The 24710-nt window shown below is 39.8% G+C and overlaps 1 protein-coding gene across 10 annotated transcripts in view; it reads left to right on the top strand.

Annotated features, from left to right (window-relative positions):
* NLGN1 (neuroligin 1) overlaps nucleotides 1-24710 on the top strand; it is a 567297-nt gene that overhangs the window by 120456 nt on the left and 422131 nt on the right. For 6 of the 10 annotated variants that reach the window (XM_074963550.1, XM_074963554.1, XM_074963552.1 and 3 more), the window contains exons 2-3: nucleotides 10130-10935; nucleotides 11368-11427. In XM_074963550.1, the coding sequence (XP_074819651.1) occupies nucleotides 10443-10935; nucleotides 11368-11427 (553 nt within the window). In that variant the 5' untranslated portion in view covers nucleotides 10130-10442. The remainder of the gene's footprint in view (nucleotides 1-10129; nucleotides 10936-11367; nucleotides 11428-24710) is intronic. The other 4 variants (XM_074963559.1, XM_074963558.1, XM_074963557.1 and 1 more) reach the window with 1 other exon arrangement.

Here is a 24710-nt window from a genome sequence, read left to right as displayed (position 1 = left end):
TAAATATATTCTCTACTAATAGATCTGTATTATAGATCTCCGGCCTGCTTTGAATCACTTGTTTGTTGCGGTATTTGTAGGTTTTTTTAATCACACGGAAGGAAATCATTTAAAAATTAAATACTGAAAAAGAATGATGAGCATAATGCAGTCATTCTCTGAAAGTGGATAATGAAAAGGCCACACATTGCCAGATGCTCATTAGAAAGTGTTGCAGAAGATATTTTTAAAATGTATGTGCAGGAATAATTGCAATAAAATCTGTTCTGGTATATAGTACTATGTCCATTACTTACCAGTATCCTAACCATCCCTAAAATCGTAGGGGTAACAGATAGAAGACAAAAATATTTATTCTTCAGATGTTGGCTGAAGATTAAATGTTTTTTGTATTTTTTTACATCAATATATTCCATGTATGTCTGTTGTGAAGAAATGCATTTAAACATATAAGGGAACATGCATTTTAACTGTGATGCGTTGGTATTTATTGCAGAAGAGCTTGTATCAAAGAGAGGGAGAAAGTGGATGGTGAAAGAGGGAGTTGGTTGGGAAAACTTCAGGAAACATTGCATGTTGAAAGCACATCCTGTAATTTTAGTGACAAGCGATGGCATTAAACTTCCCCCAGTCACTATTGGTATTACAGGTGAGAATCCTGCTGACTTCTTAGTGACTCAGCTTTGTATTTACACCTGCCTCTGAAGACCCATATGTTTTCCAAAAGACTTTGCTTTTCATGATTATCAATTGATTAACTAATGACTATCTGTATGTCACATTTCATGCAGAGATGTAATGGGTGTATTTGCTTAGGGTTGCTTTGTTTTTCTGTGCACTCTCTAAAATAAATCCGTTTTTACCTAAAGAATGTTAAAGGGACATTGCCTACATAAAAATCATGGGGTGGATTCTCGGTGAAAATGGACCCACAACAATTCACACTGGTTTGGGGATCTGGCCTCAGACTTATGTCTAAACATTTTTTGCCACTGCTGTTACAAGTAAAAGGTTAGGTTACTATGAATGAAAGTGTTTAGAGCAGGGGTGGGCGAACTTTTTGGGCCGAGGGCCACATCTGGGTGGGGAAATTGTATGCAGGGCAGGGGGTTGGGGTGTGGGAGGGAGTGCGGGGTGTGGGAGGGGGCTCAGGGCAGGGGGTTGGGGTGCACGGGGGTATGGGGTGTGGCGGAGGCTCAGGGCAGGGGGTTGGGGCAGAGGAGGGGTGTGGGGTATATGAGGGGGCTCAGGGAAGGGGGTTGGGGTGCAGGAGGGGTGCGGAGTGCAGGAGGGGGCTCAGGGCAGGGGTGCAGGAGGGGTGTGGACTGCGGGAGGTAGGGCAGGGCTTTGGGGTGCAGGAGGGGTGTGGCAGGGGGCTCAGGGCAAGGGGTTGGGGGTGCGGGGTGTGGTGGGGGCTCAGGGCAAGGGGTTGGGGTGCACGGGGGTACGGGGTGTGGCAGGGGCTCAGGGCAAGGGGTTGGAGTGCAGGAGGGGTGCAAGCTACAGGCAGGGAGTTGGGGGGGGGGGTGCATGAGGGGTTCGGGCTCCGGCCCAGCGCCGCTTACCTAAAGTGGCTCCAGGGTGGCAGCGGTGCGCACTGGGGCCACGTCCCTGAGCGGCCCCTGGGGGAGGCGGGGAGCACAGGGCTCCGTGTGCTGCCCTTGCCACGCCTCCAGGTACCTCTCCCGAAGCTCTAATTGGCCGCAGTTCTCTGTTCCCGGCCAATGGGAGCTGTGGGGGGCGGTGCCTGGAGGCAAGGGCAATGCACGGAGCCCTCTGCCCCTCCACCCCACGGGGCCCCAGGGACGTGGTGCCGACCACTTCTGAGAGCGGCACCTGTAGCACCATGGGGAGCAATCCCGTGGGCCGGATCCAAAGCCCTGAGGGGCGGATCCGGCCTCGGGCCGTAGTTTGCCCACCCCTGGTTTAGAGAATTACCCTACCCACTTTTAAAATTTCTTTCCTTTGTGTATATAATGCTTTTTGTATTCACTTTAGCCTCTGAATCTGTTAGTTTCCATTGGTGTTTGCTTGGATGTTTCACACAGAAAGAAGGAAGAAAAGCCATCTTTAAAATTGGGAATGTGTGATGTAGGGGGACACAGTTTGTGGGCGGGGGCAAGATGATTATATTTCAAGTTATCTGAGTTGTTTTAATTGAACAATGAATGTAAAGGGCAGACTTTTTTTTTTAATATTTCCTAAAAATGTTCCAAAATTCACTTTCATAAAGATGGTATTAACATACTTGTTGAACTGGTTGTAATGCGTTAACGAGGGAAACAGGTTGGCATTGCACTTTGTACTTGAATTGTCCATTTAAGTGATTTAGAAAAGAATAGCTCAATATTTACATGGCTGGTTATATGGTAAGCTGCAAGAGTTGAATTCCAGTCATTTTTTAATGATAGATGCTTTAAATAATAATAATAAAAAAGCTTATTTGTTTAATTGAAAGTGGAAAATGTCATTTTCCCATAGGATTCATCCACATATTAGTAATAGTGTGTAACTCCATAACAATCACATTTAAGAGGACTAATACAATATAAAACAAAATGAATGTTTTTAGTTCTTGATCCCACCAGTGTAACGTCACTGAAGTCAGTGGAGTTACTCCTGTTTTACGCCTGGTGTGAGAGGAGAATAAAGTCCTCAGATTGTTGTATGAAGAGAACTGGTGCTTCCTGGTTTCAAAGTATTTCTTATTGCAGGAATCATGGCCAACATGATCATAAGAAGACCTGAGACTAGGTTGCTGTAACTTAATTAGGTATCTTTCTTCACCCAGGTAGCAAAGGACAAGGAAAACAGGACAGCCAGCTGAAGAATAGGAGCTAAACATGAAGTCAGATGGAAAGAGTAAATCACTGCAGACATTTAATAGTATTATACACTAAGCTTTTGAGAAATTTTATTTTAATTTTTTTACAACAGTAAAGATAGTGTCTGTTATGTCTATTTCATGTGAGAGAAAAATCTCCAGTCTGTGGCACAACACTTTACTGCTACCATTACTGCAGACTTTATAGATCAGAGATGTGTCAGCGAGTTAGCTTTAGCTGTAATGTTTTTTTGTGTGAAACCTTATGGCCTTGCAGCCACTTTTTCATACTGACGCTCATAAAACGTTCAAGTTCTCATATTTATTATTTAGTTTTCTTCCTTTATAAAGCAACAGAGCACTCCAGTATATGAACGTGAAGTCAAAAGTGACAGGCAAGCATGAATAGGACTTAATGAGTTTTAATAATACACATATTAAAGACTGCTAAAGAAAGTTTAATTAAGAAAAACAAGCTAAGCATGAAATTCATTTTAGAGCAAATACAAGTGAAGTTACAGCTACAGATGTAGAATCAAAACCCGGAATGATACATCACAGAAAATGGAATCTTAAACTAGATGATAGGTCCATTTAATACTAATACTAAATGTAGTGTGCATTCTACAGGGCTTTAAGTGTGGCAGTAGCACACAAAAACCCCTTGCTCTAGATTCTGAACTATAGTTAGAGGTGACAGCTTTGTGCTCAGCAAAGTTATATTTTGATTTGATTCTGATCTCAGTTACATTGATGGAATTGAGATCTGATCTGGGGTAATGACATCAATGTTTCCTTTTTTGGTGTAGCACAGATATATACGCTGCATTTATTTGTGTACTGAATTGAAAAAGCTATTGATCTAGCTCCACAAATATGGATTTGGAATGCTTTGGTAGTCATACTGTGTGGTGCTGTGATGGAAGAACAATCCATAGTCAGAGTCTCTGCACATACTAACGTTTTTGCCTCAGAGTTCTCCAGCAAGCTACAGGATTTGGCAGACAATTGTGTTTGACTTTGTGTATCTCAAATGCTTAATGTTGAAAGATAAGAAAAATGCAGAAATTGGCATGTTTCCTACATGTTTGATGTGAAAGCATGGGTTATTTGATCAACATATATTAAAGGGCAATGATAAAGGGTCAGATTCTGCTCATCTACTCAGGATTAATCCTGTTGAATCAAGATTTGGCCGTAAGTATGTATTATTCATCAAAGTTTAGTACGGATTTTAGTGCTTAATCTTTCACCCATTGAAGTCCATGACAAAACTTCTGGTTATTTCAATGGGAGCAGGATTGGGGCTCTCTAGCTGTGAATTCTACAATGAAATGTAAGACTGATCAGATTTGATTTAAGATAGTGGAGCATGTGAATGTTTCATAAAATGTTGGTCAGTAGAGAAATTAATTGTAATCTTCAAATACAGGAAGTCTTCTGTATCAAAGAACTCACATGAGAAATATCTGGGGCATTTTCCCTCCCATATGATCTATCATTAAAACAAGATCATCTAAATTTCTAGACCAAGCCAAAAAATTCTCAAGTCCAGAAGCACACTGTTGATATGAGCATGGTAATCAACTGTATATTGTATTTTGCAGAATAGTTATATAATTCAAATTGAGTATAATATTTAGTCCATTTAAGAGTTAACCATAAGCTGCTAAAAGGAATAAAGGTTCACTTCACTACCCATTATATTCCAAGCCAGTGCATCTGTCATTTTTAATTTAAATCTGTATTACTTAACTGTCTAAACTTTACACACAAGTGACAGAGTTATCTATTCTTTCTGTTCTGAGTAAAATCACCATTTTCGTTGCCTATTTACTGTGCAAAATGTCAGACAGTTCTAGTTTACATGTTAAACATAGTAGCCAACTTATGGTAATATAAACAATTACTTTAGCTAAGGAGTAGGAATATTTAAAAAAATAGTTATTGATATCAGAAAATGGAAGATAAGAAGTAAATGACATTATGCCATGAGACTTAAAGCACGTCTCATTCAGAAACCGTTTATTAGGAAATTATGATCAGAAGTGTTGCTATCTTGGTAAATCTAAGTTACAGAAAAGTATTTAAAGACAACATTTGATAATGTAATTAGCAAATGTGCCCAATAATAGGAAGAACAAATATATAATGAGGCTGAAAAATGTAAAACAAGCTTTAATATGTGTGCCCCTTTTTAGTCTTATATCATCCATTTGTTTTAACATAGCTATTTATTAACACTTTGTATATAGAATGTATATTACATATATACATGTATATTACATATAAAATTGTATATTTCTTACTAATTATGCATCTAAAATAAAACATATGGCTTTGTTTACAAATATAGATGTAATGTTAAATAAAGGGGAGTGGATGGCTCATAGGTATATAGGAACGGAGCCAATCACTTCTAAATAGTGGGTTCTATCTGATGACAGCTAGTCCTGTCTGAAAATTCTTACCATCTGATAGTTATGGGGTGACTTGTGTGGAATAACCTTTGTGGTCTCAGATCAGTTCCTGGTGGGCCAGTGACCACATCAAAATCGCCAACATAACATTTGGCACCATTGTTGGCTGTTTCAGCAGAGAGCAAAGATTTGAATGGGTTTGGATACTGAATTTCTTTCTAAAGCAGGTGTACTCTAATGGTGAGACACATTGGCAAGACAGTGTGGGGAAGCATGCGTTGTTGTAGCCTGTGTTGTACATCTCTTGGGTGTATATATACAGGACTGCAGTCTCTAGTGCTGTGGGTTTGACAGATTTCAATGCATTAAATTCACTTGGATAGAAGGAAAGTAATTTTCTTTAAAAAGATATAGGAACAGTTCCTTTTCTGAGTTAAATCTATTGACCATACTTGTGTACACACAAGAGCAGAATTTTGTTTCAGTCTTTAGTATCAGATAGAAAGAAAATGTGAAACGTTTGTTTCAAAACTTTTTTCTTCAAGCAATGAAAAATGTTAGAAAAGACAGAGCAAACCCCAGAATAGAATATATCTTTTCAGCCTACCTGATAATGTTTGCAATCAGCATATCCCTCTGGTGCAGTATAATCTTTTTTTAGTGCCGTGTATTATCCTGCCTATAACATTCTTGTTTTTGCTAACATTAGTTTATACTTTTTTTTTTGTCGACATGAAGTAATGTTTTTGCTTTTTAGTTATAATTTGAGGTGGATGTCAGTAGAAGGAGGATGAATGGTGTAATGCTCTGCAAACTTGTTTGAGTTTTGAAAGGAAATTGCTTTCAAGGTGTTCAGGTCCCTTTTGTGTTCACTTTCCATGAACATTTGTGCAACAGTTGCACAAATGCTTGTGGAAAGGGTCAAGTTATGGGGTACTTTATGGGCTACATTAGGGCAGCTGTGTGCTAGTTCTCTAGCTCAAGTCTGCCCCAAAGATGGAATAACTTACCCCAGGTTGTGTAGAGCTGCCATAGCAACTCCTCTGCCACCCCATTTCCAATAACTGGCACAGAGGGTGTGTCCAAGGGAAAGGAGACTTAGCCAGGTACTTTTATTATCTCACTCAGTTGCTGTAATAGTCCACTGAGGCTATTAGCAGTTGGTGCAATTTAGAGCACCCCTCAGGCATGAAATTAAGTGGTGAGGAGCAGTTAGGCTGCTCTAAATTATGCTGGGGGACTGGTCTGTTCCAGAATTGTTCAGGTCATGAGGAGCACCATTGTGACCTAAAGCCATCTTTGCATGCTGGCTCCTGAGCTATGGGGAATGCTTGTCTGCTGTCACTCAGGATTGGGGCCATAAAGTAAATGAAATTCAGAAAAAAAATCAAATAATTTTGAAAAACAATATATAGAAAATCTCAATATGCTCAAAAATTTCCCAAACCCATGAAATAATTTATTGAATAAATTTTATATGTTAGAGGTGATTTACTCTGTGATAACTGACAATGATGAGAACATCTGACAATGATAATTTTTAAGTCTAGACCTCAGTATATTCTTATGCCACAGGCATGAATGATTGTCTTTAAACTCTCCGACTTACCCAGTAGTAGTGAGCAGTTTGAGGTATCTTACTTTCCAGCCCGCCATCCTGCTCATTCACATGCTTGCTCATTGCTGCTTCTGATAGTAATGCACACACACAAGACTTATTTTCTCCCTACTGGTTCCTGTCCAGTCCGCTTCAGTGCAGGTACCAGGGGAAAGCTGTGCAGGGAACACATGCTGGGGTCTGAAAAAACGTTTCTGGCAACAATTAAGTAGAACAGGTAGATGTGCTCCAGGCAACAGTCCCAGCCTGTCTTGAGGTCACCTCACTACTAACAAGTAGATCTTTGTGTTAGAGTTCCGCAAGAACTTGAATAAGGTAAACAATCTTTGTATCTGAGGGTAGCTTTCATAGGGCTGAAATAATGCACTATTTCTGCCATCCCAGAAGTGGACTCTCCAGAGGAGGTCAGATCTCATACTACTTCTCCATAAACAACTCCCTTAACTATTGAAAAAAAGCCTGTTAAAAAAGAAACATAAATGCAGATACTGGAATGTGTGGACATTGCTGCTGGAAGCCCGTTCCCACCTACTGGATTATACACCCTTTGACTCTGCTGGCTCCTGCTAACCAGTAAGGGTTAATTAATAAAAATAGCCAAACAGATTATTGATTTATGTTCTTATCACTGCAGCCTCCTTTTGATCTATGACATCATAGCTTTATCCGTGAGTGGCAGAATGACACCATCGCTGTTTAGTTGCTGGGCATGACATCCAATGGCATGGTTTAAAACCACAGCTCTACACTTATGGAAATAGTTTAATAACGAGGGGGAAACCCTCCAACATCTGAACTATTAGGGGGACTACTGCTGACTATTTAATTTTATGTTATTTTTAAGACAACTGCTTTTGGTTCCTAGATTTATCTTTTTTGATACTGGAGTATACCAAAAAAGTGCTTGTCTTGGTAACTGAAAAATAGCTTTGACACTTTAAGAGAAGGAAGTCTGCTAAATGAACTGTTATTTAAAGCGTATCTTGGTAATTTTCCATGTTGATCTGACTCAGCTGCTCAAAATGAAAAAGAAAGGAAGGAATTATTTGGTGCTGCTTTGTTAAATTTGATTTCTCCTTAGACATTCCCCAAACCACATATTTAGTGGGACAGCTACTCCTATGAAGTACTTATTATTAAATAGAGAACATCAGAATTTTTGGGAGGAGAGAGGCAGCGGGCAGAGCACATTCCTTTACCACTGAGAAAAAACAAGATTTTGAGACTTAACTAGATGGATTTAATACAAGCAGTTTGAAATATTTTACTGGCCTATCACTGTCCACCAAAATTGGGCCAGTAAGCAACTTTCTCATTTAGACTTTGGAGGTTGCACTGACCACTGCTCCTCAGTCTCTGAAATACCACGTTCTTACTCCTGGTCAAGAAATTTCTTGCTGTCTCCAAAATCTGAAAGGTGACAAAACAAAAATCTCCCAAGATGCAATTGTCTGGGTGTCATTTTTCACATGTTTATTAAGCTAAATTGAAATGCATACATTAACCTTCAGAAATAGTTTGTGCAAGTAAATTTGTGTGTTTCCAACAAATACTGAGAATTTGAAACAGAAGAATGATGGGCATAAGCCTGTCTTCTGTATGTTAATATAGTTTCACAGCAAAAGGTATTAGAATTAGCAGAGAGTGGTGAAATTGTCAAAGCTACATCTATCTCCTTATTGCCTTCTGAGATAGATTTTTCAGAGCTAAAGGAATATTAGACATGAACCAAATCTCCTGTTGTCCTATATAGCTTTTACAATCTCCTTTTTAATAAGCCAAACTGCAGGGCAGTCTGTCTGTTAGACAAGCTCTTCTTTTGAATTCCCTCTTCCATGTGTATAGACACGATAAAAACAATTTTCATTAAAGCTGCCAATGCTGTCTCAAAATGTGTTTCAAAATGTGGCGTGTACTAAGTAAAACTCATTTCCTGTACATTACACATTGTTTTACAATGAGTATAAGATTATCCTGTTACTTTGTACATTATACTGCATTTAAAATTAAAGTATATTGTAAATTGTGTCGGCAATGTGATTAACATGAAAAGGAAAGATGTTATGGTATGCTCTAAGCAATCTTCAAAACTACTGCATCACAGTCCCTGTATCACAACCTTTGTGATAAAATAGAGTTGAAAATAGAATCTGGGATTCCAGATTATATAGTCTCTGATCCTAACAGATTATTTTTCTAGGCTATTGTGCAGTAGATATACTGGTGTTTGAAAAATCAGGACTTGTGGGAGCATTTAAATGGTTGTATTGCAAATTAAGTGTAGGGGGAACTGATTCTGCATTCCTTGCACGCACACACTTTTCACTGCAGTCAATAATATGCAAGGAATCGGGCCATAAATGGGAATTGTGATACACAGTCAACTCTCTTTGTTTTGTGTGTCCATTCCCTTTTTCAAATAATTTCCAAAAGAAGCAGCCTTTGAGGTCCAATCCTGTTTTTTGGTAGTCAGTGGGAGTATTGCTTTGACTTCAGAAGGACCAGAATCTGGTCCTGTATTGTGAATATTTGGAAATCAAGTTAATTATTGTAAAGATTGTTTCTCTGGCCACAATGAGTGTCAAAATCCTCACATCCTGATTTTCCATTCGGTATCAGAGATAGATTCATGGTAAGAGGTCATCAGAGAAAGTATTTAATGTTGTACCCTATAAAATATTGCACAAAGTTGGGGTTTTTTCCCTCCAGTTGCTTCAGTGTTCGAATTGTAAATTACATTTTAAAATGGGCAAATGAGTGTTTCTTATATGTACGTGTAATCTATTTTTAATGAAATAAGTTACTTTGTTTTAGCATTCAGCATCCCGATCTGACTTGCTTTTACTGAGTATTGAGATTTAATAAAATAATTGATCTATGGTTTCTATTGTCTATTGAGAAACCAACCTCTGCTAACAAGTTTAAAATGGAATTTGGGCCGGTTAAGTCATATAAAAATGTCATGGTAAAACATATTTAATCTGGAAGCAATTTGTTTGTTTTTAGGAATGTGCATTTTAACACTGCATTTTTATGAGGTCTGTTTCTTCTGAAAAACTCTGTAAACTAAGGAGGAGACACTGTAAATAATCCAATAATCAGTAGTTCACCCGTCATTTCATGGAACCCATAAACTACCTACTGTAGAATTTTACTTACATGACTCTAGCAAATATTAATATGTGTGCAATAACTTGTAAAATAACTAGTTATCACTCTGCCCATATTAGCTCTTTCTTACTAATGATTTATTTTCATTTTCTCCAGGATATAAACCTGCAGCTAATTGGATTTGATTTATAAGAGGGAAATCTGCAGTAAATGGCCGCTCTCTGCATATTGCTACTATGGAAAACAGAATTGTCAATAGGATGTAGTCTGATAAATAGTGCTGTGTGAAGATGCTGCTTCAATAAGTGTGAAATAAATGGAAGATACTTGCCGTGTGAAAAGCCTTTTGAGATTTTTCTGACAGGCTCATATTTAGGAAACTTGATCCATTTCTTGCGATTGCCCTGTTTTTGCACAAGTGGATACAAATAAGATTGCTTCATTGTAGCTATACAACTAATGTGGGACCATGGCCCTTCCAAGATCCGTGTGGCTGAACTGCGTATGGAGAGCGATGATGGTCCGTCTATTACACATGGGATTGGATGCCACTTTCGTTCTTTGTATACTTGGATTTTTGCTTCATGCTGCAGCTGTGTCCTCACAAAAATTGGATGATATTGACCCACTCGTGACCACCAACTTTGGCAAGATAAGAGGGATTAAGAAGGAACTTAATAATGAAATTTTGGGGCCTGTTATTCAGTTTCTTGGGGTTCCGTATGCTGCCCCACCAGTAGGAGAGCATCGCTTTCAACCTCCTGAACCTCCATCTCCCTGGTCAGATGTCAAAAATGCTACTCAGTTTGCTCCAGTATGTCCGCAGAACATTATAGAAGGCAGATTGCCTGAAGTCATGCTCCCTGTGTGGTTTACTAATAACTTGGATGTAGTTTCTACCTATGTACAAGATCAGAATGAAGACTGCCTCTATTTAAATATATATGTCCCAACTGAGGATGGTGAGTTAATAGCAGACAAAACAAGGAGACCTTTTTATTTTCCTATTCTAAGGTTTAACAGTATTAATTCATGTGTACTGGTAGCATGCATGGCTTTCCTTGTTTGCATGCCAGCATTTTACATGTATGCATGCTGCTTTTTCTGTGTATGCATCTATTCCGATATAAATTTTTTTCCCTGTCTACGCTCATTTTCTTTCTCCCACAGCACGTGTACTTTAGGTTGAAGTTGGTACCTAATTCTCATTCCCACCCACTGACTTCTGGGAAGATGCATCAACATTTATCCATTGCATGTGCAGGCACAACAAATTGGGAATCCTCCGCACCTAATAAAAGCAGGCCATATTTAAGTTAGATAGTGGTGTTGCATGCTCCTACTGTCTGTGATGGAGCTCCATTTTATTTTCTAGTCTTCTATTCATTTTTCAGTCAAAAGAATATCCAAGGAATGTGCCAGAAAACCCGGCAAGAAAATTTGTAGAAAAGGAGGTATGTATAAAAGTGGACCAAAAAAAAAAATGGGGGAAAAACAAAACTTTGCAGAGGAAGAACAAGTAACAAATCTTAAAAAGGCTAGTTGCTGATCCTGTGAAGTGAAAGGTTAGGGAATATCTTGTATTTAATGAAGTCAGAAAGATAATTAAATAGAGACCTAGTTAAAGTAGATGAGAGGATAACGTTTGTAAAGCCTGAACTCAGTTACACCTGATTATATCTCTTGTACTGTCTTGTGCTGACTGTATTGACAAGTTCCATCTGTACTTTGACCTCTTAGTCTAGAGAAGTGGCATTCAAGTATAACTACAGCATATGCATGCACAGTGGGTGGTGCATATGCATTAGGGATTGCCCTGCAGCCACTGCCATCAATGGCAAAACCCCCATACCCACTGATTTCAGTGGTGTAGTGATTAAGCCCTAGCAGCGGTTGGAAAGCTCCCCAAAGCAGAACTCGTTTAGGAAACTTACACGTCTTAAGAATTGAGAGTGGGTTTGCCTTTGCTTCATCTGTAAGGCTAGAAATCTCTTAATAGGGGTGTAGTGAAATGTTAAAATATGTTGACCCCATAACCTGGAAACGACAACTCCTGGCTGATTTTTTTGTCTTCCAATATTAAGGTCTTTTTCTGTTAGTAAGGGAGAACTTGCAAATTTCTTTTGTGAACATTTGCAGATTCCCAAAGCTATTGAGGTACAGTATAAAATGTATACAGCTATGCTTATGAACACAATTTAAAACATGCGAAACAATGTATTATTTAAAAGTTGCTTTTACTCTTAAATCCACAGTAGAAACATCATATTAACATTATATTCAGACCAGCACATAAATTCAGAAACCCCGTTGTTCTGACATAATATTTTTCATATAATTTGCCAAGAACCACGTCATTCTCCTGCATAATTAAGCATAAAGGGCGATGTCAAGAAATAATTTTTAAATCCTTAGGCCAAAATGTTTAGGCTCCTAACTTCATATTTATGCATCAAAATAAACATGGCCTGATTTTTCAAAGGTTCTGGGCAACTGCAACTCCTACTGGCTTTCAGTGGTAGTGGGGAGGGCTCAGCACCTCTGAAAAATCATCTGCTGTTATTTAAATGCCTAAATGTAGAACAACAGCCTAAGCATCTGGTCTGAAAATATTGACTTTATCAATGGCTTAGGCCTATTCCTGTGTGCAGTTTTCTGGACTTTACGCAGAAGACAATGTTTTCTGTATATTTCCATGCTAGTCTTATTTTGGGCGGGGGGGGGGAATCCTTCTATACTTTGCTTAGTGCTTTAAAGATGCTCTGACTGTCTGGTAGGAGTGCAGTACACCAAGCAAAGGTGGAAGGAGAGAGAATAGGGGTGTTCTGGGGAACATTACCCCTTATTCTCATAACTGCAATAATTTGCAGTCCTTCAACTAATGTGTGATGCTGCAGTGGTGGTTGTTATGCAGATCACCAAGCATGTGTAATTAATTGAGCAACTGTTGCCTGCTATCACTCAGAGGTTGATTCACACCGTCATAAATAAAGATGCAGGGCCCATCATTTTCTGAAGATTACACACATTTCTATTAGAGAATATTTAAAAAAATCAAGAAATAGGGGAAAAAGGGAGAGACTTGTAGGTGAGAAGGTCATATTTATTTGCAGATAAACTTGAAAGAATAAAGACATAATTATCTGAAACATTGTGGCTACTCTTCCAACTGAATCCATAATCCACTGCATGGCACAGCGAAGAACAGCAGAAGCTTACCTTTTTCGCTCTGACAAATTCAGATCCACATCTCTGGGCTATGACTATAGTAGTTTGTTTCAGTACATACAGGGTATATATACCCTGAAGGACATACCCAGAATAACTCTAGCTGCTATTCATCCACACTTTTAGATTCTAGGTACAAGCACTGAAAGGAATCACCCTAACTCAGTTTCATAGAATGGTGGGTGGCAGTTACTGGATCAGTCAATCACTAACTATATAAAATTGCCAGTTAATTAGTAAGAAAATTCAACATTTTGAATGAGATAGAAAGAAGCCCCAGGAAGGTGAGCATAGTAATGAAAGGCAACTGAATTTAAAAGTTACGTTATACATTGTAATGGACACTGTAGATTGAAAGGCTAGAAAGGAACATTGTGATCATGTTATCTGACCTCCTGTTTCACACAGGCTACAGACTGTCCCTGAAGTAATTGCTGTTTGGATGTTTTTCCAAAAGATCTGTTCTAGTTCAATCTCGATTTAAAACTTTTTTTTAATGATGGAAAATCCACCACACCCGGTTGATTTTTATGAATGGCATCAATAACTTTACAACGCTGCGCCATTAGCAATATAAGAAATTTTAGGGATTTGAGAAGGAATGAAGGAAGCCTATCTTAACTTGTTCTGCCTTGTTTTTCATGCTAGTTTGTTCCAAAGCTTCCTAAAAGAATTTGGCAATGCTGGTTGTCCTGGTGTGAAGTGTTAATATAAACAGGAGTGAACGTAACCTAAGAAAGGGATGGACACTGAGATTTGTGTAAATTCACTGAGCTGTCGTCTTCAAATAAAGATGACTGCTAGCTCAGATAGCCTTGTATCCTGTAGTGTCTTCTGTGTTCCTGTCAGAATTTTGCATATTTCAGTGATACTCACTCTTGGTCATCTTGGACCAGGTCTTGCGAAATGCTGACCACCTCCTGCAAGAACCCTCATTTCTCATTTCAGTGGGAGTTGAGGACATACTATGCCGCCTTTTGTAAGGAACACAGATCTACTTCAGCTAGTATTTCCCAGGAACTAAGGATCAGATTGTGGCTTTCCCTGGGAAAAGGGGGTGGAGGAGGAAGCACAAGGAACCTCTTGCTTTTATACCTCGCCTACAGGCTGGCTTTCGGCACCTACTACCTTTGAAAGTCTGGCATTAAGCTCTTACTGGGAGGATTTACCTCTGATGCCTCCTGACTGAAAGGTAATCAGTCTGACACTGGACTCAGGAGGCCAGATTCATCCCTGCAGTACCAGCAGGCATTAATTTAGCACCATGGTCCCCAACACTAGTGCACTACATAAAACAAGAATGTTCCATTTTTTGTTGGTGTTTAAAGTGTTGTTTGTTCCTGTTTTTCATTCTTTAGCCACCACACAGGCATTTCCTGTTGCACCTCTCTACTAGTAATACATGGAGGAAGATAATGAACCAAACATTGTCTTGTACAGACCCTTTCATCCCTTCACAATCTAAAGCTGTTAGGGTCGGGTGGCAGTTTTCAAAGACTATGAGTAGTTTAATGACCCATTTGAAATAATGTAAAATGCTGGAATACTAGCACACTTTCTACAGTCGTTTTTCTGAGAGAGGTAATGCTTGAGGTAGAAGGTTTTTCAGACTCTGAATTTTCAAACACCAACTACCTCTAATGCCATCTGTACTGATGGAAGCCATGTTTAAATGTACAGCTATTTAGGCAACCTGTGAGCTCCTGCAATGCGGCCAACACACTGTCATTACTTTGTAAAGAAGCTTGAGGCATATACCTTGACTACAGATGTAACTTTGTCAGACTGGAATCCTATTCTAATTCTGTTCAGTTTAAAACTTGTTTCATTCCAACGTCCCTGATTTTACCGCTCACCTTTTCAGTTTCTACAACCTCCCACACACAGATATGCAGGGCTCTGAAATATCATTATCCAGATAAAACTGTTCTAAATAGCATACAGCTGTTCTGACTCTCTCCCCTCCCCCTTTCTTGTTTGGACTAGTCGAATGCAATAAGCCAATGAGCTAATGTTTTAACTGTTCTTTCTGAATTTTGTACTTAGAGCTATGCTGGACTAAGCTGTAGAAAATAGCTGGTGGGGTGCATTCCTATATATTGGCAGGGGGACAGATTGGATGACTTTTCAGCTTTTCAATAGCTCTGATTCTTGTGCTTTCCTTTTGTCAAATCTTATTATATTATTATTCCCCTGAGTTCATTCTCTTCATTACCCTATTCTCTGTAATATACACAGATACAAGTACCATTCTTAGCAATTCTTTATATATATTTTTTGAAGCTGAAAATATGCCTCCATGTTCTGTCAAGCCATTCTTAAAGATTGCCTCAATTGTAACATTAATAATCCACTTATAACTTGATTATTACTACAAATATCTTTTTCTTGTTTTTTTCATTCTTTACACTCATAATTCTTTTGCCCTTTCACTTACTTTATTTTGTCAGATTTCCATGCCTTACCCTTCTTTTCACTGATTTCTTTTTTTTCTCCTTTGATATCTATAGTATTGTTAATTCTGCTCTGCATTCAGAACCTCACCGCTCTAATGAGCTTAACATCAATGAGGTTTGTTTTTGGGATATCAAGTATTTTCCTTCCACTTATTAATATTATTTTTTTTATTTTGCTCATTATTTTTGCATGCTCGCAATAACAAACTCTTGAGGCCAGATTCCACGCGGCATCTCCTGAGAGAGGCAGCACCGAATGCCCAACACGAGGGGAAGTGGGGCAAAGCTGCCTTTAGGCCATCTTTACACGACCTGGCTTCTGGGCTGCGGCGGGGGCCCCAGACATAAATTGGAGCAGCTTCCAGGGTTGGTCCAACTTATGACAGCCTTTCCTAGATTGCTTATTAACTGTAGTACAATCCAGAATCTCCATAGAGCCAAGTGCTATGGCTATTCTCCCCTTCCCCGCTCCTCCTGCTATGTCTGTACTGGCAGTGTGTGTGTGTGTGGGGGGGAGGTGGGGGGGGAAGAGTAGAGTAAAGTGACCCTTCTCCTATGCCGCCGAAGCAGCAGCCAAAATCTGCCCCTGGCTATAGCTTATTGTTTGGCTTCAGAAATACACTTAATTCAGATATGAAATTAAGGGCTGATCTTGTCTCCCCCCCGCCTTACACTACAGAGTAATTCCTTACTCTGCTGGGTAGTCCACTGAGGTAGACTGCTCACTTGAGCAAAGAGTACTCATGTGTAAGCGATGCAGGGGCAGTCTCTAAGTGCACAGCAGTTCACATCTTACCTGTTAGGAACAGGTACTTGTCTTTTCAGAGAATCAAAAACACTAACAATACAGTAAACGTATTGTAATTTCAATCTTTGGCCTGCTTATTAATAACGTGGCAAAGGAAGGGAAATTGCCTCAGTGCTGCATTTCACCTTCCCCAGCTGCTAAAGGTGTGGAAGGCCCTTACTCGACTAGGATTGCCTCAACTCCAGTTTGCAGTGGGAAGAGGCTAGGTGGGGATTGGACGTGTTCTATGGTGATTTTATTTGTGGTGGGCAGGGGTTTGATCCATCTGTATATCTACTGGCCAAAAACTGCATTTGGAGTCCGGGCCAAAGCCACTACTGCAGCTGATAAGGCAAGCTGTAGTGGCAGCTGTGTTGAGCAGCTGAACAATAGCTTCTTCTCCCATACCCAGCTGCTGTAGAAAACACCTGCACAAGGCCCGTTTTCTCAGGATTTGTGCAGCGATCCAGAATTTGGTTCTTGCTTTCTAGAGATGAATGAAAACACTGATTCTTCTCCTATAACTGCATACGTTTTCTTTTTCAGTATAAAGATGGCAGTTCAGGGCCCAATCTCTTGTTTAAGGTACTGAGTAGCCACATAATTCACTGTTTTAGGGCTCCATTGACTTCAATGGGCTTTGGGATCAGAAACAGTATCAAAGTCTTTTAGCATGATTTAATATTCACTAAAATATATCTTTGAACCTTTCATTATTATGCAGTATGGGGAAAAGAATATACACGGAAGATCTAGAGGGTGAAATCATATAGAAAATACAAACCATATTTGTATTCATTCCCTGGCAAGATTCAGTTTCTCATATTTTACCCTTTTTGCAAAGGCCTTCTTTAAAGTAACTGTTAGCTGAGAAACAGGTATTTATGCAATTACCATAATTATATCTATGCATCTACTGCACATGCAATCATTTCATTAAAAATTGTAATTATATAATTATAGGAGATAATGACGTACTTGCAGGATGTTGCAAATGTCTTCATTAAACTGTGGCACAAAAGAACTGGGGGCGATTCTGAAGTTTTAAATACCGTTTTATTGGTAATATCAGAAGTGATCAGCCCACATTACGAACTGGTTGTAAAATGTACGTGAAAGACACAACCCTCCCTCCAATGTTCTTTTGAGAAAAGGATGTACAGAAAGCATCTTAAAAGCCTTGCCTCTCTTTCTCTCTTGCTCTTCTTATGCGTGCAAAATGGCTGCAACCCCCTGATGGAAAAGCATGTTTTACAAAGAGCAGAAAATTACTTTCTTTCTGAATCTCTCAATGTGAGGTTCAGCCCAGTGGGGGATAGTCCTTCCAGGCTTTACATAGAGAGAGATTCTCCACACAGAGATCTATCCCTTCCCAGAGGGAGGGAGGAAGAAATGCAACCTGAGGATGCATTAATGGCCTGATCCAAAGCCATGGAAAGGCTTTCATTACCTTAAACAGACTTTGCATCAAGCCCACAGTTTTTAGTAGTCCCTCTGTGCCGTGGAACCCCCTTTAAGCGGGAGGTGGGAGAGATCCTGGCAGCACAGCTCCATTGAAGCAATGCTGCCAGACAGCTGGAGGGCGGATGACCAGTGTGTGGGCACAGAGACTTTGCACAGTGGGCCCTGTGTCTCTAGTTTGGAGGATCGCTCAGGGATTGGGAACTGAGTTACTACTTCTTCCACAGGGGAAGGGCTAGGATCCCTAATTGAAGAACTTACAGGAAACTGCCCAAAGGGAAGCTCATGGAGTTTTCCTCCTCACTACCCACTCCAGTCCACTGTCCATAAGAGTGGGAGTTTCTCCTCTCGCTCCCTAGAATTAATTTTTAGAATAGTCCTTGAAAGCGGGAGGTGGGGTCAAAGTCTTAGGACTTTTAGTAGTCATAGTTTATGTTTAAAAATCTTTTAAGTATTATTTAGTGCTTGTGAAAAGTGATGGCTTACCAGGTCAGGGCACTGTCCTCTCTTTATTCACAGGACAGCTATAATATGGTCCGCAGCACTGTCCCATATTGCCATTGCCTGGTCACCTCAACCTCACCCTGAAGGGACCGCCCTCTGTGTGACTCAGGGAAGTTCAGTGTTCAGGCCATACATATTTGGCTCCTCTTTTGAGATTGCCAGTAAGAGTGTTAATTTGTGCAACCTATTGTGGGGTGGGCATCTCTTTACTGGGAACTGAGCCCCAGCCTCCTTCCCAAATGCCATTGCAATGCCTTTGCCAAATCCATATTCACTTTCTTCTTGCCAACATTTCCCTTTGCTTTTTGGACTCTTATCTTTTAATATTGTAATCATCTAATAAACCTATAGATAAAATATACGATTTGCCAGCAACAGGAAAGATCAGGTTATATCATTCTGTTACTGGAACCAATGCTCCCTGGTTCCATAAGAGTAATCATTTTTGTTAACAAAATGGACTAGGTGCTAATGCAGTGCAAAAGATGCACACTCAAAAAAAGCTGAAACTTTGTGTCTCTTGTCTTTATTTAGGTTTCAGAGTAGCAGCCGTGTTAGTCTGTATTCGCAAAAAGAAAAGAAAGCTTATGCTTAAATAAATTGGTTAGTCTCTAAGGTGCCACTAGTACTCCTTTTCTTTTTGTCTTTATTTAGTTGCAAATCCACAAGCGCACCAAGATTTTCATATAGATATGGGTACATTTTTCAAAATTGGCTAGGCGACTTAGATTTTTTTTTAAAGTCATTTAGGCTCCTTAGTCACTTAGACAATTTTCAAAACTTTACCCATGCACATCTAAGGCCTAAACCTGCTTCCATATAACTAATCGTATAGCTGTTGATCTGTAAAGCACTTTGGGATCCTTCCCAAAGGTATTATAGTAGAGAACTTTAAATGACCTTTCATCAGACTTTAGGTCCAGTCCTGTAGACCTTAGTCCTTTTCTGTTTCTCCATGCGTACTCAGATGAAGTGCCCTACTGTATGAATAAAGTAATCTTTACAATATCTAGAGCTCTAATGATATGTATGTTCTGTCTTCGACTTTTTTCAATCATTTATTAAAAAGATGACATACGATTAAAAGAAGCTCAGCAGATGACTCTTGCTAGAAACACTGTCTTTTGATAGCCAACATGTTTAAAATTATTAGGTACTGGGGATGGATCGGTGCCTGTTCTGCAGTCACTTATGTATTATGTACAACTTAGATTCTTACATAACAACGGAAAAAAAGATGCATCACGTGTCTTGTTTAAAAGACCATGGATTGCCCCATATCCATGGACATCAGTTGAGTCCCAGCCCACTGTGCCATATGATGCCAAATGTGCACACGGTGTTTTACAGAGAACTGTAGAGTTGTGGTCAGATTACTGAACAGTTTACAATAAAGAGCTGAATTCTGAAGCTGAATCTACTAGTTCTGATCCTTTGCTTTCACTGCTCCGGGGCTATGTCTTCTTTGTCACTTTCTCAGTCACAGCACAGAATGTGGCCCCATTAATGTTGTTGCACTGACAAGTTTTGCTTGGGTTGTTCTGTTTGTTTTTTACATAATTATTTTGAAAGATGATTACTGAAATATGGTTAGGCCTGAGAGAGGGTATTTACCTGGTGAGCTGAGATTAGTTATGGAAGATAAGCTGAAAGAAACAGAGCAGAGATTTGAAGGACAGGGAAGGCTCTTGACATGCATGTGGAGTCAAGGCATAGAAGTGAAAAAAGCTTTTCATCTAGTAGGATAAAGGAGGCGAAGAAGAGGGCAGCACATAGGGGGTGAGATGGTGGGGTTTGTGTTAACAATGTGTTTTAATGTAAGAAATTCCTGTGGCCCAGGTCCTTAAAGGTATTTAGACGCTTAATTCCATTAAAATCAGTGGAGGTAGGACCAGATCCTCTAAGGCCAGATTCTCAACCTTTTTCTTTCTGAGGCCCCCGCAACATGCTATAAAAATTTCACGGCCCACCTGTGCTACAACAACTGTTTTTCTGCATATAAAAGCCAGGACTAGCATTAGGGGTTAGCAAGCTGGGCAATTGCCCGTGCCACAGGGGGCCCCAGTGAAGCTAAGTTCCTCAGGCTTCAGCTTCAGCACCAGGTGACAGGGCATCGGGCCCTATGCTTCAGCCCCACGCGGTGGGGCTGTGGCTTTCTGCCCTGGGCTCCAGCAAGTCTAATGCCAGCCCTGCTTGGTGGCCCCCGTGAAACCTGCATGTGGCTCCCCAGGGGCCCCCGGACCCTTGGTTTAGAACCACTGCTCTAAGGGAATGAGGCACCTAAAATTCCCTTCTGCAGTTTCAATAGGAGAAGCCTTCTTCACTGCCCTCCTAAAACCCTTGTGTTGTCTTTGGCACATATTGGCTGTCATTTTCCAGCCCAGACCACTGATGGATTGAACTATGGGCTGGCTGGGCCAAGGCCAGGGGCAACATGCAGCAATGGAGGGAGAGAGCAAGGAGTACCCAGATGGTTTATAAGAAATATTTCCATTTCTGATTTGACTTTTTTGTGTCTTTGACTGTACCCAGTGGAGAGTACTCTGACCACTTCCTGGGGCAGGGACACTCTTTTTCTTCTGTTTGTACAGTACCTTGCACAATTGGATTGTGGTCTATGATTAGGGCTCCTGGGTGCTAAGGCAATACTACTATTAAAAATGACTGTGTTCTTAGTGTATGGGAAGATTTACCTTTTTCCTGAATTTAGTGCCAGTACTTTAGGTAGACTAAGGCGGGTGGCCGGTTGGAGTGAGTTTCTTACAATCTTTGTTTAGGCAGAGTAGACCGTGAAATTGTATGAGGGTTCTACTCAATGTTTTGAGGGCAGAATTTGTTCCACAGTCCATTCAGCACTTTGTGATTCTGTGGGATTAAAGGTTCTGTGTAAATAGCAATGCAGGGGAGAATCTGACCTTTAATATCCCTTAAAATGTTCATTGTGGATGAATATAGATAAACCCATAAGCATGTGGGATTTTGGCTGATTCCATCATTTGAACTATGAATAAACTACTAAATGCTGCATCTTCCTTAAAGGTGGCACAGTGTAAATTATGGTTTCTTTTGAGTTTTTAAAGTGGCTTTGATTTAAAGCTTGGCTGATTCATTGCTTGGTTCATTGAAGACTGTTGTTAGGAGCAAGGTTAAGGTGTTAACCCCTTGGTTCTTGAATTCTTTGTAACCAAATGCAGAGTTTGCCACTGTGGTGGCTTTTAGGAATTAAAGGGTAAAGGAGCAATTGTCATATACTCAAGACATTTCATAGTTTTCAGGTTGTGGCAGCTCTAGAATAAAAAAATACACACAAACTATACTAATACAGCAGACCCTTGCAACTAACTAGCACTTTATACTTGCAAAGAAATGAGTTTGAAGGGGAACATACCACAGACAGCAGCTGATTCTTAGCTCTGTCCGTCAGGTATGGCACATCTCCTCTTATCCTGTGTAGTCCTTCTATATGGCCTTTAAATGGAAGGAGAAGTTTGACACAAAGCCAGTGCGCCCTTTCCAATCATTATTTGCCTTTCCTACACTTCGCACCACATGGTTAAGCAGCATCTGGCTCTTTGCTTTTAGTAAGCTTGCATGACTAGATTTCAAGTATAGATCCAGTTATTAAATTTGTGGATAAGGTATAGATCTGTTCCACTAATCAAATAATACAGCGGTTAGCACTGTATAAATACAGGGATGGATCGATTAGATTATTCGAAGAATAATAAGAAAAGCCTTTAGAAAGACTAAGCAATAGAAAATAGCCCCAAATCAGAAGTATTTATTTTAAAATAATTATTCATACTTTATTGATTTTTGTTAACTGGGCTAAAATTGTGGTGACAAAGTGCCTCAATTTCAGAGTTGTCCTGGAGGACAGAGGCCATTTATACTAATTTCTTTAGTATAATTACTCTGTATGATATTGATCACAGGATAGAACACAATTCTATGTACTCAAAATGAACATACACATGGGAATCTAGAGTTGATTAAAACAAAACAATGGAACACTAGATGACCAGTGTGTTGAAGGAGCACTCAAGGAAACCAAGGCCATTGCAGAGAAGCTAAATGAATTCTTTGTGTCAGTCTTCAGTGCAGAGGATGTGGGAGAGATACTCACATCAGAGCTATCCTTTCCGGGCAACACATCTGAAGTACTGCCCCATACTGATGTGTCAACAGAACAGGTTTTAGAGCAAGTTGCTAAATTAAACAATAATAACTCACCATGATCAGATAGTATTCACCCAAGAGTTCTGAAGGAGCTCAGATATGAAATTGCAGAACTACTAACTGTCGTATGTAACTATCACTGAAACCACCCTTTGTACAAGATGACTAGAAGGTAGCTAATGTAATGTTGATTTTTCAAAAAGGGCTACAGAGACCATTCTGGCAATTATATGTGGGTGAGCTTAACTTAATTACCAGGCAAAACAGTAGAAACTCTAGTAAAGAACAGAATTATTAGACACATAGATAAACACAATTTGTTGGAGGAAGTCAACACAGCTTTTGTTAAGGGAAGGGAGAGAAACAGCGGGATTCCACCAAGGATCTGTACGGGGACATGTGCTGTTCAGCATATTCATTAATAATCAGGAAAAAGGAGTGTAAGTGGCAAAGTTTGCAGATAATACAAAATTATTCAAGATAGTTAAGTCCATAGTCCAAAGCTGACAGCAAAGAGTTACAGGGATCTCACAAAAGTAAGTGAATGGGCAACAAAATGACAGAGGAAATTCAGCATTGATAAGTTCAAGATAATGTACATTGGAAAAAATAATCCTAAACTACATACACATAAGGATGGGTTCTAAATTAGCTGTTACCATTCCAGAAAGTCACCATGGATGGTTCTCTGAAAACTTCAGCTCAGTGTGCAGAAGCAGTCAAAAAGGCTAACACAATGTTAGGAACTATTAGGAAGGAGACAGAAAATATCATCATGCCACTGTATAAATTCCGGATGCAACCACACCCAGAATACTATGTCCGGAAGGATATAGTGGAACTGGAAAAGATTCAGAGACAAGCAACAAAGATGAGCAAGGATATGGAATGGCTTCCATATGAGGAGAGCCTGAAAAGTGTAGGGGTTAGGGCTGTTCATCTTAGAAAAGAGACTACTAAGGGGCAATATGACAGAGGTTTATAAAATCATGAGTGATGTGGAGAAAGTGAATAAAGAAGTGTTATTCATGATAATGTGCTTAGACAGCAGAGGTCTGTAGCACCAAGTGTCCATGACCACACTCTATGGCTTTATTCCAGGTGTCTAAGAGCTCCATAGGATTATTACTGATCAGGTGCAGCGAGGTTGATTGTGGGTGACCGTGTGACTACTGCCAGTCCATGACTAGGCAGTACCCCTTGTTGACCGACAGTCTCATCTTCAGACCTTGATGCACAAAGACTTTGTCTTCAAAGTGGGCAACATGACCAAAAAGGGCCAGCCAGTAGTGGGCAATGATAATTGCAATCCTTGCAAGGCCAGTTCTCAATTATACTTACCTATTACTGATTTACCCCTTCCTACAATATAAAAACCAGGGATCACCCAGTGAAATTAATAGACACCAGGTAATACAAACAAGAGGAAGTACTTTTTCACACAGTGCACGATTACCCTGTGGAACTCATTGCCATGGGATGTTGTGATATGCAAACTGTGTTCAAACAAGAGCTAGATAAGTTCATGGAGGATATGTCCACCAATAGCTATTAGCCAGGACAGTCATGGGTGCAACCCCATGCTTGGGTGACCCTAAGCCTCTGACTGCTGGAAGCTGGGAGGGGATGAAAGGGGTGGATCACTAAAACTGCCTTGCTCTGTACCCTCCCCCTGAAGCTCTGGAACTGGCCACTATCAGAGACTGGATATTGGACTAGACGGACTATTGGTTTTACCCAGTATGGCAGTTTTTATGTTATGTTATCTCAGTACTGTCTTTGGGCAAATCGGATTCCAACTATTTGGATTTTTAGAGGAAAAAGCCTTCTGCTTTCCAAACAGCCATTTCATCTCTAGGTTATATACCTTCAGTATTATGTTGCATGATTCTTTCTTATGTAATAAAAGCAAACAAAGTATGATATTATCCGCCTCCTATAGCTTCTTCAGATAAACAAATCTGAGCTGATTTTACTCTTTGTTCTTTTCCAGTTTTCCTTTGAAAATGGTTGTATATACTGTAGCTGTTCGTGTGTCAGTATTTTGCCTTAAAGTAATGTCTTCTATAGAGTACAATGTTATCCCAAGTGACAACCTTAGTAGCTTTTCTTTATATATGTT

This window comes from Natator depressus, chromosome 9, assembly GCF_965152275.1.
Source record: "Natator depressus isolate rNatDep1 chromosome 9, rNatDep2.hap1, whole genome shotgun sequence".
Lineage (NCBI taxonomy): Eukaryota > Metazoa > Chordata > Testudines > Cheloniidae > Natator > Natator depressus.
Note: the sequence above shows the minus strand (reverse complement) of the source record. Positions and strands in the feature narration are given on the sequence as shown.